Here is a 15,123-nt window from a genome sequence, read left to right on the forward strand (position 1 = left end):
TCTCTTCCATCTAGAATGGCAAATTCAATGCTTTAACTGCATCAATTCTAGTTACCAAGGTGGAATGCAGACTGATGTTACGAAGAAGCCCCCTTTCTCCTGTTGTTCAGACAGCTGCAGGGTTTCTGGAAACCTTATGCACTGAGATCACAAATTCTCATTCTGACCCTGTTTCGTCTCACTGTTTCCTTGTGCTTCACCACCTCCAATCAACCCATGCACTGATTTCAACAGAACGATGCCAAATTACACCCATGGAAGATCCGTCCACACAGCTTTCCTTTTTCTGTGAAGCACCCAGCACACTTCTGGGCGCTTGGTAATCATAACAGATTTAATAAAGGCTTGATTATTCCATATACCCCTTTAAAACTTCTGATCCAACACTCTTATTTTAATTAATATTCTCAAATTCCAAATGCTTGACATTTACAAGCCTCTAAAATGACAGAACTCTACTTCTAGCGATCGCACATCGGCCCATTCATTAATTGTGAGCAAGCAAGCCCTCAGGGACTTTTTGTAACCAAGTATGGTTTATAACCTGAAATGTAAATAAAACAGGCTAAGTGACGTATATGCAGGTATGTCACCACACAGGTGCACATCTACAAGCTGAGGAGGGCGGTAAATTCACTTCCTGTGCCTGTTACTTGCTCAACACTGAAATCAGAATTAGCCACGTGCCTCTGATATGAACAAGAAACGAGCGTGGCCTCACATCCTAGTTGCTGTGATCTAACAAAACGGACCACAGTCAACACTATAAAATGTACTGCAGGGAACCATCCCGTGTTTGCAGGGAGATGGATCACCTAATAGGCCTTTTCCATTTCTAAGTCTGAAAAAAAAAGATGAAAAAATTGGGCCAGTCTGTGGTATTCATCATGTGCTAACTATTCTGATGTCTTAATGCTGTGGAGATTAAACTGGGGCAAAGCTACCTATCTCCCTTCCAATCAGACAAGTACCTCTTATGGCAAGGTATCAGGATGAACTGCTTATGTTGGTAGTATAATACGAGAAGAAAGAATGGCATTAGCCTTTTTTCCCCTCCCTAGCATCACGTTATCTAAATAGATTCTCCCAACCCCCCGTTCTATGAAATGGACAGTTCCTAAAGGGTCGGGATTCACCAGAACACTTTCCACTGGGTTAAAGACGTGGGCTGAGATGGTCGATGCTGCTTAAGAGACGTAGACACCCAGTCCCCTTAGACAGGTTGGAAAATCTCAGCAGCAAAGTTCACGTGACCTTTCATCTAGCCCTGGAGCTGACCACACAGGGTGACCACATGCCACAATTCTTTTTGGTTTTCTGTGAAATGAGCTCAGTGGTCTCAGCTGAGTTCCCAAGGAGCAGATCCATCTCAAGGATCCATATCACAAAAGCCACTGCCACAATGGTTACCTTTGTTGACAGTCTGAGGGAGGCAAAGATCTAAATGTCCCAAGGAGACTGAATATTCTTCTCACCTGCAAGGCTGGTGGGTCCCTAGAGCCGTGGCAGTGAGGTGCATTGGTAGACAGCTTGGGGAAACTTATTCTACTGCCTAGACGGTATCTACTGTGTACGCAGAGGACTCCAGCCTCTCAGAGTCTTTCACAAGCACTAATTCCCTTTTTAAATAGTCCCTTTTCTAAATCTACTGATAAGCTGCGGAGGAGGAGAATATATAAATGTCACTGTTTCCCAGACGACAACACCTTGAGAGCCAGTCAGTAAAACACATCCAAATAGCTTTTCAATTCCAAGATCAGTCCCCTGATGGGAAGAGCCACTGCGGCCAGCAACAGGCCATTCACTCCCTGGGGAGAGGAGGAACGATCTGGTATCTTGTGGGCTGTGAATATAAAGGATTACTGCTGTGTGGTCAGGAGGAGAGATTGGCTAAAGCAGTTGTTCTCAAACTTTTGTACTGGTGACCCCTTTCACACAGCAAGCCTCTGAGTGCCACCCCCCCTAATAAATTAAAAACACTTTTTTATATATTTAACCCCATTATAAATGCTGGAGGCGAAGCGGGGTTTCGGGTGGAGGCTGACAGCTCGCGACCCCCCCCCATGTAATAACCTCACAACCCCCTGAGGGGTCCCGACCCCCAGTTTGAGAACCCCTGGGCTAAAGGTCCTGTGCATCCGTCTTCACCTCTTACCTGATTCTTCCCCCTTCGTCGATAATTCCTCCTCACCAGGTTCTTGTAGTTCTCACTCTTCTTGGTCAGGTAGTAGTAGAGCACGCAGTCTGCCACCGTCTGTAACGGCACAGGAAGTTACGGCGTGTGGCATTTTTGACACTAGCATTCTTTCAGAGCACAGGATTCCAGCACTGTGTGTTTGGGCACATGCTACACACTGCAAGTTTCCAGACCCTGATACAGCAGGGTTTCCTTCAATTACCGGAGGTATGCAGGGCAAAAAACATTTCCACACTCACCCAGAGCAAGGCTTTCCCTTGAGAGCTCAGTATGGGGCCAGCGATTTAGGAGAAATGCTCAGCCACGGAACAGAGCGAGTCCCCATGCATGCCCAGGGCACTCAACACCCAGCCAACTTTAAAGTGTGAGCTGGGATCCCTTCCTATCAGTGCACGCCGTCCAGAATAGAGCGCTGGGTCCCACAACGGCTAGGCCCAACACATTTCACTGTCACTCTGACATACTGAATCCTCTGCATTCAGAAGCTGCTGCCTGGATTCCAATTACAGTGCTCAGAGAGAGGCTGGCCCTGGCCTAGAGCAACGACAATGGACCAGTTGCATCAGAAAACAGGAGAAAGGGGGAGTTTGGAACACGACGGTGCTCTAGTACAGGAGGCAGACGCACGGGGAGCAGCTCTGCATGCACACAGGTGGCTCTGTCAACAGGATGAGAAGGCTGCACACTACCTGCCGACACATCTGTTGTATTCACACAAGGAGAATAAAGCTGTTTGCAAGAGAGAGTCTGGTTGTTCTAAAGTGTTAATTGGATCCCTTTCCATAGTCCCTGTTACTTACATACACACACACGTTCCAAGGGCTGAGATCACTGCAAACTATTACAAATATGTTTGAAAAATAAATTTAAAAATCTACTAGTTTATTACGTTAAGCATCTCTCTCCAAGTGCCGTCACAACAGGCGAGTGGGCATCTTGGGTCCCATAATTACAGTCTGTGTTGTAAAAGAGTATAACTAAAATGCAGAGACATGTTATAACTTGGGAGAGAGAGCAGACTGCGGGTACCAGCCAAGGCATAACAAATCTGACTTAGTAACGTGGAAGAACTGGGAAGACCTTGATGTTCTCCAGGCCATGTGCCTGCTAGGCTTTCTAGAAGAGGGTCTGTGTCTCTATTGCCCTGTTTGCTAGCTGGGATGAGAAGTGGAGCTTTCTGCTCCAGAATGTGAGTGCATTAATCCAGGCTATGAGGATATTCTCCTGAGGTAGAAGTTGGTTTGCAACTTGGACAACAAGGACAATACGTGGCTGGCCATGTCCTAGCAGATCCCATCCTTTTAAACGAAGGGCAGTCTCTTTGCTAGCACGCTGGTCTGGGACTTGGGAGACCTGAACTCTATTCCCATCTCTGCCACTGACCTACTGTATGGCCTTGGACGAGACACTTCCCTGCTCTATGCCTCAATTTCCTCATCTGTAAAGTGGCAATAATGATGCCCATTTAGGATTTACTAATATGACACCACCCAAACATCCAGGCTGCCCTGCTCTCATAGAGATTACTTGTCTTGTCTTGGGAGGAACAGAAGATACACTATGTTCTGGGGTCTGCTTTTCAAATACTTCCTCAGTTTGCCCAACTAGTGGGGGTCAGGAAAGTCCCTTGATGTAAATCAATCCATCAGGAACACGCACTGGGGAGCTCAGGCCCTGTCAGTGTCTACCCACCACTAAAAGCCTCTTGGCTATTGATGGTTTTTCAGAATTAAAAAAAGAAAAACGATAATGCAAGAGATCAGTGGGTTACTATTCACATCATCTCTGGGGCCCAGCCCTGAGCCAAGACGGGGCAGCACACTGTACAGGGCACGGCGAATGTCTGCTAACCCCCAGTACAGGACAGTCCAGTCAATGGGAGATGCCTACAGAATGTGGGATAAAGCAAAGGCGTGGGTTTAGCTGCCTACACAGTAGGTTTGAAATAACCCGACACCCCAGGACTCTAAATCCCTTTAGAGCTGACTGCGCCTCGCACCTTTCCAAGCTAAGCCAAGACCCATCTACTTCATTTCATGTGGGGTCATTCAGATGAGACCATAAAAACAAAGGTCCTTGCTTGCTCTCCACAGACATTCCAGTACCACGTTCTCTCATAAAAGCAGGGCTATGCCCTGGAGTCCTTGGCCAGCACTTTCCCTCCTCTGGCTAGTGTGCAGCCACCTTGCTGGCTCCCTCCGCCCCAGAAGTGGCTGCCTTTCCACAGCAAATACAGGATTTATAAAGTGACTCTGATTCTTTGGTGAAAGAGGCTCTGTGGCAACACAGGGCGTTATAAAAGAAGGTTTTTCAACAGGAGGAATAGTTCCATGTGCATTAGATACTTTGGGGACGAGTGCTAGAGAAACACTTGAGATAAAGAAAAGACAGCTAGGGACAGATAAGGGGTTTAAAATCACTTCTTTACAAACCAAACCAACTTACCTTCCTGTCCAAAAATGAAGCAATCACACCAAAATTCTTTGGATGCTGCATGAACCTAGGAGAACAAGAGACAGAAGGTTAAAGTGAAAGCAGGGAGATCTCTGTTTGTTCTCCATGTTTGCCTTTGTGATCCCAAGCCGGGCCTTGCAGCTGCCTGCAGCACTCCATCTGCTGGCAGAGCGAGCCTGGAATCGGAAAGGCAGAGGGCAGTGGCGAGGAGCTTTTCAAGTGACTCATTGGTTTGAGAAAATATTTATTTGTCCTGATGAGGCAGCTTCCCAGAAAGAGAAGAACTTTAAATGTGGCCCATTCAAGTTTTGTTGACTGTGAGTTGAAGGTGAGGGAGAAAATGTCTCCTCCCCTACCCCTGCCCCCACTATTTTAGCATTTATTCCACAGATTTGCATAGCAGGGCAGGGAAGAAGAGAAGAAATAGGACAAGAAACTTCAGCATCTTGAAGCAGATAGCACCATGGAGCTGTCTTCCGCAATCAGCTAAATCACAAACCACGGGAAGGCCTAACAACTACTCTGCTTCATGCCAGCCTCTCTCAAGCCCTGCCGAAGGAAAGAGAGGCAGAAGATTGCAACTGATTCCCTTTAAGTGTCAAGCGTAGGAGAGAGCGAGGAGTTTGAAACGGGTCATTTGTTTTCCCTTTGCCAGGAAGTTACAGGGAAATCACTAAGCATGATTAAAATGCCTTGGCACCACCAGGACCAGCTGCTGGTCAGAAGTCCCCTGGGAGAAGTGAGAGCCAGGCACGGAAGCTGCGCTCCTAGGAGAGTGTCAAACTCACTCAGCCCCCTTCCAGTAAAAGACCTAAAGGCTCGCCTGCCTGTTTCCCTGAAGTTTTGCTCACCCAGCCTGAGAAAGGCAAGAGGTGACAATTCTGACCCCACTGAGTCAATAAGAGCTTTGCCATTGACTTCAATGGAGCCAGGGGTTCACCAAACAAGTCTATCAGTGCTAACACCCCAGGATTCTGGCTCTGGTGTGTCCTGGGTGTTCCCCTCCATCCTCCCTGTGCTGGGCACCAACACGCCACCACTGCCTGCCTGCCATTCATCGGGGTCAGTGCTGACCATAGCAGCTCACACAACAGGCTTGGTGCAGGGTGTTCTCATAAGGAGGGCTTGGAACAATCCCCTCCCCACCACACATAGCTACTCTGCAGCCTCATGGCTCTAATAGCCTCTGCTAGGGTAGCTGCCCCCTTCAGCGAGGGCCACGCGGTTGTAGGTCTGCAAAGCTAGGGATGCATCGGCTATGCAGTTCAGCCACCCTCCACAGATGCATTTCTGTCATAGTCTGATGAGAACTGATAGATGTGCCAAGAGAGGTTAGGAGCCATGGCTTTAAATGATCATGAGATTTCCTCATCTATATTCTTACGATGATGGATGATCTACCAAAGAATCTAGGGACGAATGACGCCATCACCTGCGGCTTGGTTTATGCTGCAATTGAGCCCGGAGCTCTAATGCCAAAAACACTGGCCTGCAGCTGCAAAGACCCAAGCTGGCCTGAGAAGGGGAAGGACAAGAAAAGACCGAGCATAGTCTCCCGAGCAGTATCTCGGAAGCTGGCAGTGGTGTGCTAAGGGAACGTGGAATTAACATCTGGAGTCGAACCTGTGGCCATATAAGTGCCCAGCAAGAAACAGGTTGATCTTTAAGCAAAGGCTAAGCAAACGTGGTCTGGGAATCTTGGACATCCTTTGAAGTGGTTGCCCAAGGCAGAGGTTTGCCTGTAGGAAAGGATCCTTAGTGTAGGGTTCACTGTGATTTAACAGCTTCATGTCTGAAAAACATCTCATGGTGCAGAGAACAGAACATGCTAGCTGGTGCCACGTTACCTCGGCACTGGGTACGGGCGGGGAAGGGGGTCATGGGAAGTTCACCTAATGCAACTGTGATCCCTTATAAACTACCCCTATTTCCTCTCACCTTTTGGCCGGCATGGCAGAGGGCTGACTACTGTAAGAAACACCCCAAACTACGAGGGGCAAAAGGTTCCAAATGTTGCCAGCTAACAAAGCCTGTCTGAACAGCTGCATCATCACTTGTGTCTGTTAAAGCCTGGCTTTTAATGCGCTCTCTTCCCCCTACGTTTAAAGACTGCACAGTGGGTAATTAAACAACGCAACCCCAAATGGGGAGAAAACAGCTTCCTTTCATGAGTTATTTCAGTTTGTTGCTGAAACTGCATGACAACATGAGTAGTTAGCCTGCTTCTGAGTTACCCAAGCGACTGACAGGTTGATGGGGGCTTGGAAGGGCTTTTCCCTCTTTGTGGAACACACACATGGTGCCAGCAGGCTATATGTCAGCTAATAGCGACTCTGAGCGGCTGCACTTCCAGCAGGGAGAAAGCCTACGATGCAAAAGCAACAGCTCCTCTAACTAACCCCTCCTCTGTAATAAGTGGGACAGGACGAAAGAGCGTTTGGCATAAGCTATTCCTGGCCTGCAAGGGAAAAACAGACTGGTGTGTTGCCAAAGGAAAGCCAGCTTAGCTATGGCTAAGGACTGTCTGTGTTTAAACAAAATATCTTCCATGGGTTCCCCCGACAAGACTGCTCCCTTAGCCTCAGCGCAGTGGAATGGGAATTCAGCTGGGAGTTCAACACAATTTGCCCTAGCCCAGAAGCGCCCCTTGCTGGATTTGTGCTGCTCCCAGAGCAAGCAGCTCTCTGACAGCAGACAGAACACACCATGCCACAAGTCAAACCCTCCTGAGGGCCTCCTATGCAGTCACACGTCTGACTTGGAGTTACAGGATCGGCAAAATCTCTGCCTTGGGAAAACTCTCTGTAGACAACAGCTGGACAGTATGGGCTGGCTGCTCTCTCTGATGGAAGGCAGAGGTCTAAGAGGCCGAACGTCCTAATGAAACGTACATGGGGCCTGAAGTCCAGCTCCAGAGCTTGGTTCTGCTGCCGAATCTCTGTACGGTGTTTGGCAAGTCAGAACCTCCCTGCCTCAGTTTCCCTGAGCGTGTAAGGTGATTGGTTAACTCACAGGGGTGTTGTCAGGTTTGAACGATCAACGTCCGTAAAAGGCTTCACAGAGACAGAGCCTGATTCTGGTCTAACTGCACTGGCTTTATTATCCCAGCATAACTGCTGACTTAGGTGAAGCTATTCCTGCTTTATACGTGCTGAAGCGAGACCATAATCAGGACGCAGACTGCCCTAAGGACGGTCACTGTAATCAATGACTGCAGCAGAGCAGGAGCTAGTCAGAGCGGCAGCCAGCAGATGGCTTTCCCGGGGCAACAAGGGAACATTAATGGGGGCACTGAGCATGTGGGAGGTGGCTAGTGCGGAGGACGGAGCAGTGGGAATGCAGCGCTTGGGAGCTTACAGTAAAGGCACTTTTAAACACTACCCATCTGCAGCTGCGGGCTGTTACATCACGTGTCCCAGCGTGTGAATCTATACAAATATAAACACCACACCCTGGAGAGCTCTTCTGTGGTACGTGACTAAAGGCGAAACTGAGATGCTAAAAAAGAATCAGAGACGCGCTAACAAAGTGGGATCATATCACAGATCTGAGGCTATTTGTCATGTACTAAAACATACAAACAAATGGCTGATCAAGAAACTTGGTTTTCCTGCAGTTTTATACATATGCATGAGCAATGCACACAACAACATGCCTCTTCAAAGTCAGCACTCGCAAGGCTGCTAACACTCGGACTTCTGGTACCATGGGTGAGTCGTGCTTTCAAAAGGACCCCCTCTGTCTTCAGGCAGGGCCGTACGTCCATGCTCCGTTCTTTAAGGCAGGAATTGTTTTTCCCATTGTGCGTCTGCACAGCACAGTAAGGGCAAACTGGGGATTCTAGCTGTAATCACGATAACAACAATAGAACAACACTCTACTTCTCTACTGGCACTACATGCGGCCAAGTTTGGGACAAGCTCAGAGGTCTGTGTAAAATAAAGCAATCTGAACCTTTGTCCAACTTGAACGGAACTGGAATCTGCCTCAAGTTCTGAGTAAGTCTGGTTAAACTGATCCCAAGACATGTTACAAGTGTTACCTATTTTTATCTGAGTGTGCCGGTGACGAACAACTGCAGGATCCAAGGTCCCATTCAGTTTCATGTGTTGAAGAGACTGAAGTCAGGTCAAGCTGAATTTTGTCAATGTCTGTAAATTGTATTTTAAGTGTGTATTGCACTTCGGATGGCCCATCGTGACAAAAATGAAACCATTGTGCATGGACGATGCAACAGTCATGGTTGGAATCTTCCAGTGCACTAACCAGGCCTAATCCTTGCATTTTCCTTACATTTTATTTTAAATAATTAACCCCTGCATCATTCCAGGTGCAATACTGCAGTTTTGACAGCCTGGGAGACACACCATATATTTTAAAAGGCTAATAATACAGGGTTTTTAGTAAGCGTTTTTTGCTGCATCTTTGCAATTGCTTGCTTCAGTTGCATATGGAAGTAACAACTCTGAGGAAGGCCATCAAAGGTATTCCTGACACAGAGAAAACCAGGACAGACTGGAAGTCTCCAAAGAACCTCTCCAGATAAGCCTTGAGATGAGATGAGCCCAGTGACCTTGTTTAGTTCAAAGTATCCATTTCCCTTTTCGTAAGCAGTGTGTCTAGTCCAATGGCTCCCCGTAATAAACCAAACCTTTAGATTGGCTCCTTTTGGGCATATTCGCGCGTGCATCTGGGTCCTTTTTTCTAGGTTCAGTCTCACCCAAGTTATCAGACTGCCTAGCACAGATAACACCATTTGGAGTTTTTCTAAAAAACCTTTGTGATTCACCAGTCATTGCTATCTATGGAGCAGCAGCCATTCAAAGTACTGCAAGGAATTCAACTTCCAAAACACACTGTAGTGCATGCACTGGTAGCCAGGGCGTCACCACAGAATCTACCACTGCTTTCCACTACCACCATATTTCCAGCGCAACCCAGGGCCCAGTGCTCAAGTCATTATTCAGCCCGTACGCCACGCTTCCCAACACCCGATTCCCATTGGGTACGGTCAGCCATTTGTCAGCCCACTCACTTTTCCCGAAAGGTCTCCTTCTCCTGTTCACTCCACATGTTCATCACCTGCCGGTCCTTGTACACCTTCATGGGGTCATCCATCAGGCCGTTCATGTTGATGAATTTAATGCGCTGCTGGTCTGCATCGTATAGCATGGGAGGGATGACGGCTAGCTGGCGCATCTGCTTTTCCAGGTTCTTTGGGAAAGAAAGTGAAGGGGACAGTTCTCATCAGCATCACAGAGCCCAGGGGAGAATTAGAAGGGACAGATGTTCATAGTGAAAGGACAGGCTGTGCGACAGGAGACTTTAAAGGCAAGCACTAGACAGCTTTATTGCTGGAGTAACCCTAAATTAAAATATTGAAAGAAGCTGTCACCCTCAGCAGGGAAATACTTAAGCTTCCCTTTGGAAATAAAAGGCTCTTGAGACACATTGTAAAAATGTTTGACCCACGGAAACCAATTCCTGTGCGCAGAGCTACAGACAAGCAAAAAATCAGGGCTCGCTGGGGGTTTGCAAGCCCTCGTCAGTCAGGTCTGGATTTTGTAAAATCATACAAAGAGTGGCTCAAATCTCAACCGCAGTTTGCATGTAAGCAGGAGTGGGTCCAGTTTTGGAAATATCTTGGTCAATGTTGTTTTGCAAATGGGGAGGAGGACTGAAGGGGTCGGGGTGGAAAAGATGGGTCTGGAGCCAGTCTCATTTCATGGGAACCTTTTGTTTTTATCAGCAGCAAAGAATCCTGTGGCATCTTATAGATTAACAGACGTTTTGGAGCATGAGCTTTCGTGTGTGAATACCCACTTCATCGGATGCATGTTTTTTATGAAAATTTTCCTAACACCCTCCTCCAATTCCCTTCTGCTCTCAGTGCGGTTTGAAAATCAAACGGGCAATGTCTCCAGAGCACTGGAGGCAATAACTGAATGGATTTCTCCACACAACGCTCAATTCTTAGACTCTGTATTTGCTACTAAGTGGTTCTAATTTCCACTCGGTAAACACACAATCTATAGTCAGGTTCACGCCTGACATTCACCCAAAGGTCACTTTGTCTATTCACAGCACATCCCAACAAGCATTTCTTATTGCCACGTTAGATGTTTAAACAAACAGCAGCTTCTCAGCTTTGCCACCAAAAGTGACAGCCTCTTGCGGTGCCGTAATCCTTTTCTTCCTCCACTGTTAAACACTTTGGGGCAGATTCTGATGCTCTTACTCTAATTTATTAACGGCAGCAAAGTTCACGAATAGTCCCTATTTACTTCAGTGGAGCTCTTCCTGGTGTCAAACCCGAACCCAGTGTGAGTAAGGATCTCAGAATCTGGCCCTCGTTGATTAAGGACCGGGGAAACCCAGCTCTGGAGTGGTATGTTCTGATCTTGATTTGTAACCAGGTGTCAATATTTCAGAGAATGCTGAACTTGTAAGACTTCAGAGAATTGTAAACCTAGCCAGAGAGTCTCTCACTCTGTGAAGAGTCTTGATGCTTCACTATCAAATTCATGCACAAACTCCACATCCTACCACAGAAGATGATGGGAGTAAGTGCCGGTCCAAAGATCAGTAGTTACAGCTGTCTGGCACAGCACTCTGTCTGATACAAAGTAGCTTCCTCTTAGCTTCCCACATCCTCAAACTCCACAGCAACGACTCTGACTCTGGCAACACCTTTGATGACATTCAAAATGCTTTAGCTCTCAAGGATGTTCTCTTAATGAGAGGTAAGCGCCAGTTCTCACGAAGTGAGCATGTTGGCCAGGACAAACACAGCCTGGCCAACAAAACTGAATGAGCAGAGCCATGCCGTGTAATGACATCATTAGCACCAGTTAAGCTCACGATGGACCAGCCCCGATGAGCAGCACTGAATCAGATCTCTAATCTGTTTGGTGCCGCTCTCAGGCAATAGCTAAGGATCTATCTACGGACAAGTTGACACTAAAAGGTTAGGTGAACCTAGTGACCTTGCTCAGGGGTGTGAAAACTCCAACCCCAAGTGAGACAGTGATGTTGACCTAAGCCCTGGGGCAGCCTGCACTAGGGTGATGGAAGAATTCCTCGTTGGCCTAGCTCCTGCCCCTGAGGGAGGTGGATTAAGTGCAGCAGAACCCCTCCCGTTGCTGTAGGGAATGTTTACACAGAAGCGCTGCAGCTGGGCCGCTGTCCCGGCTTCAGTATAGACATAGCCCAAGCTTGGTGGAATGGCATAATGCACATCCCAGCTGTTTGCTCCATCGCGCTCCTCTGCAGAAATGTTCTCCACTATGGAGCACTAGTGACCACCCTTTGCTGAGTACTTTAGTTCCTGGAGATCAGGAAGCGCATCAGGCCCCCTCTGTGAAGAACGAATTGAAGCATGATGCCTATCTGTCCCAGCCTCTGAGAACTAAGCTCGTGGGTCAGCCCCGGACTTGGTCAAAGCAAACTCCCTCCCAGCCAAGGGCACAGCAAGTACACGCAGCAAACAGCTCAACTATTGCTGGGAAGCAGTTGCTGTCTCTTCCCAAGCACGAACCCATTCTTGACAGTTTGCGATCAGAGCCAGCCAAGCAGAACCCTTGTAAAACCAGATTCAGGAGAAGCCAATGTTGCTGGGACATCCTGAGATGATCAGAGCACTCAGAGAGTCAATCTGACTGGCTGATGTACAAACCATTCATCCCATAGGAATCCCCTTCGGGAAACAGCATCTCCCATTAAAATATTATCCACAAGCCTGTGCTGTTGTGGGGCTCTGTTCCCCCACTCCCTAGTTCAGTTTCAAAGAGTAACCTGTTTGTAGGAATAATGACTGGCTGGAGTTCATGGCCTGAGATGCATTTGAGTGCACAAAATGCCCTGCCACCTTGACTGTTATTTCATTACTTGAATTCCTCTTAAAGATCCCACTGCTTCCCTGCAACAAGGATGGGAAGTGAGATGAGGTCAGCACTGATGGGCACTCCAACGGGATGCTGCTTGCTCTCACAGATTCTGCTAACACCCCCAAGCCCCGCTCAGGGTCCTGACAGAAGTGTCAGGGAATCACATTCTGCGCATGACAATGTTTACTAAACACAGCCCAGCCTGACGTTCATTGAATTCAACACCAGCTCCACCATTGGGGTCTGTTGTGACTGCACTGAGTTCCCCAGAGGGAAGGGGGAATGGGGCGGGCGGGGAAAAAAGGAAGGAGAAACGGTGACCTGGTCTCACCTCTTGTTCCGAGAGCCCATCAATAATTTCGGACACTTCGTGTTCGCTGCGTGCGGCCGACATGGAGAGACCGCTGCCCCTCTGTCCTACCCTGCTGGGAAATGGGAGTGAAACACTGAAAAATGTATGCCTCGACCTGTACTTGGCACCGCGCCTCCATCATTTCCCGGGACTCCTCGCATTCGAAAGGCAGCGCAGTCAAAACAGGAATCAGAGCCTGCCTTTGAGGTGAGAGGGAAGGTATCGCACATGTGGCTCAGAGCTGCCCGACTGCAAAGCCGTTCTGCGGCTATCCGTTTAACTCCAAAACCCACCTACACTAGCAGCAAGCTCAGTCCATAAAATCCATGTTTCAGAGCAGATCCAGGTTAAAAAAAAATCCTAGGATCCAAATGTGTAAACACTCACTACTGGGTATAGTGCTTACTACCACGAGCAGCTCCACTGACTCCACTGGGAGCAGTCTCAGGAGTCAACACCACACCCAACCAGAAGCATTTGTAGGGTCGGGGCCTACAATTAAAGAAAACCAAACCAAACCCAACCCATGCCCCTGTGTCTACCGGGAGAACCAGGGCTTGTCTACTCTGAAAAATTGTCGACAAAACTTTTGTCTTTCACAGGTACTTAAAAAAGCGTCCCCGTGAAAGACAAAAGTTTTGCTGACGCAAGTGGCAGTGTGAACACGTCTGTGTCGGCAGAAGCGCTCTCCTGCTCGTGGCGCTGGAAGTATTTTGTTGGCAAAAGTGCCAACAAAGTACCGAAAAAGAGCATTTACACACGCTGACTTCTAACAATCAGGCTGTGTCAACACAGCCTGGTCACTAAAAGATGCGTGGTGTAGACAAGCCCTTAGCGTGCGGCAAGCCAGGGTGTAAATCTACAGCGCGCTAGCCTGCTGCACACTAAGCAGCTGTGTGTCAAAGCGTGCTAGGGAATTTCCAGTACGCAGGAGCAGTGTCCACCGGGCAACTTAGGGCCAGGCAGGCTACTGGGCTGTGCATTCACACCCTGGCTTGCCACACGCTGCACCTCCATGTAGATAAACCTTTAGATTAACTCCAGGAATATTTACAATCCATATGACTTTCCACTATAGGTTTGCATTTCATTCATCCTGAACACTGCAATCAACCAGTCACCCTTACACTTCTGCTTAGCTCCAGGTCATCTTGGCCACCGCGGTTATGGTCAGGCTGCAAATGCTGCAGGGAAATGCTTAGACCCAGACAAAGAAAGTTTCCATTAACAATTTTTTTTAAAAGCATGAAAACCTGGCTGTTAATATTAGATTTTTTTTTAAAACGCTTTTGTTTTGAAGCAGCTAAGACCTGGGGTCTAAACTCCTGGACAGAGCCTATGCTCTTCTTTAACTACACATATTTTTAGAAAAGATAAAGATAAAGAAGCTGTAGGGTGGGACTTTTACAAGTGGCCAACTCTGCTCGCACTGAGGTCACTGGTAAAACTCCCACAGAATATAGCACCACACTAAACAGTCTGAGTCCTGACTAGCTAAGGCTTCTTCAGCCAACAACTGCCTGCTCAGCTGCTCCTCCTTTTGCTCTGGAATAGCCTGACCTTCAGAGCGCTTCTGAAGATGAGGCAGGGATAGCTCAGTGGTTTGAGCATTGGCCTGCTAAACCCAGGGTTGTCAGCTCAATCCTTGAGGGGGCCATTTAGGGAACTGGGGTAAAAATCTGTCTGGGGATTGGTCCTGCTTTGAGCAGGGGGTTGGACTAGATGACCTCCTGAGGTCCCTTCCAACCCTGATAGTCTATGATTCTATGAGTTGAGGAGAGGTAAATGAGCTGTGGGGATGGGAGTGGTGGTGGACAATGCTGATCATATGAATGGAGCGAGAGAGTAACGTCTTTAAATCTTTTCTACACGTTCTGCAGATGCTTGGCTTCTGTGCCTAGTTCTGTTTTTAACTATTTATGTGACAAAATAATTAGACTGGGTCTGTCCACCTTGATTTGAGTCTCCTAGTAATGGGACCAGGTATACCCTCTCCCAGTCACATGTTCATAGTAAGGAACTAACCCCATGCGTTATGATGTGGCCAGCCAGGAAATTTAACAACACAGGAAAAATGGAGATCTGGGTTCTTGAAATTCCTCCTCCTCTGTAGACAGTCTGAGCTAGGCCGATCCCCCTTGGGGAGAAAGCAGCCAAGTTATTTGTTCATGGGGCTCTGTGGTTTGTGCATCTAACAGCCATTCCATTGCAGGAGAAGGAGGAGGTTTGTTTAC

At 47.8% G+C, this 15,123-nt stretch overlaps 1 protein-coding gene across 17 annotated transcripts in view; it reads right to left on the minus strand.

Annotated features, from left to right (window-relative positions):
• NCOR2 (nuclear receptor corepressor 2) overlaps positions 1-15,123 on the minus strand; it is a 428,298-nt gene that overhangs the window by 131,474 nt on the left and 281,701 nt on the right. For 16 of the 17 annotated variants that reach the window (XM_075060010.1, XM_075060008.1, XM_075060007.1 and 13 more), the window contains 4 exons: positions 12,869-12,959; positions 9,687-9,865; positions 4,643-4,697; positions 2,156-2,254 (listed from right to left, as the gene is read on the minus strand). In XM_075060010.1, coding sequence (XP_074916111.1) covers positions 2,156-2,254; positions 4,643-4,697; positions 9,687-9,865; positions 12,869-12,959 — 424 coding nt within the window. Of the gene's footprint in view, positions 1-2,155; positions 2,255-4,642; positions 4,698-9,686; positions 9,866-12,868; positions 12,963-15,123 lie in introns of all 17 variants that reach the window. The other variant, XM_075060002.1, reaches the window with a different exon arrangement.

This window comes from Chelonoidis abingdonii, chromosome 22 (genome assembly GCF_003597395.2).
Source record: "Chelonoidis abingdonii isolate Lonesome George chromosome 22, CheloAbing_2.0, whole genome shotgun sequence".
Taxonomy (NCBI): Eukaryota; Metazoa; Chordata; order Testudines; family Testudinidae; genus Chelonoidis; species Chelonoidis abingdonii.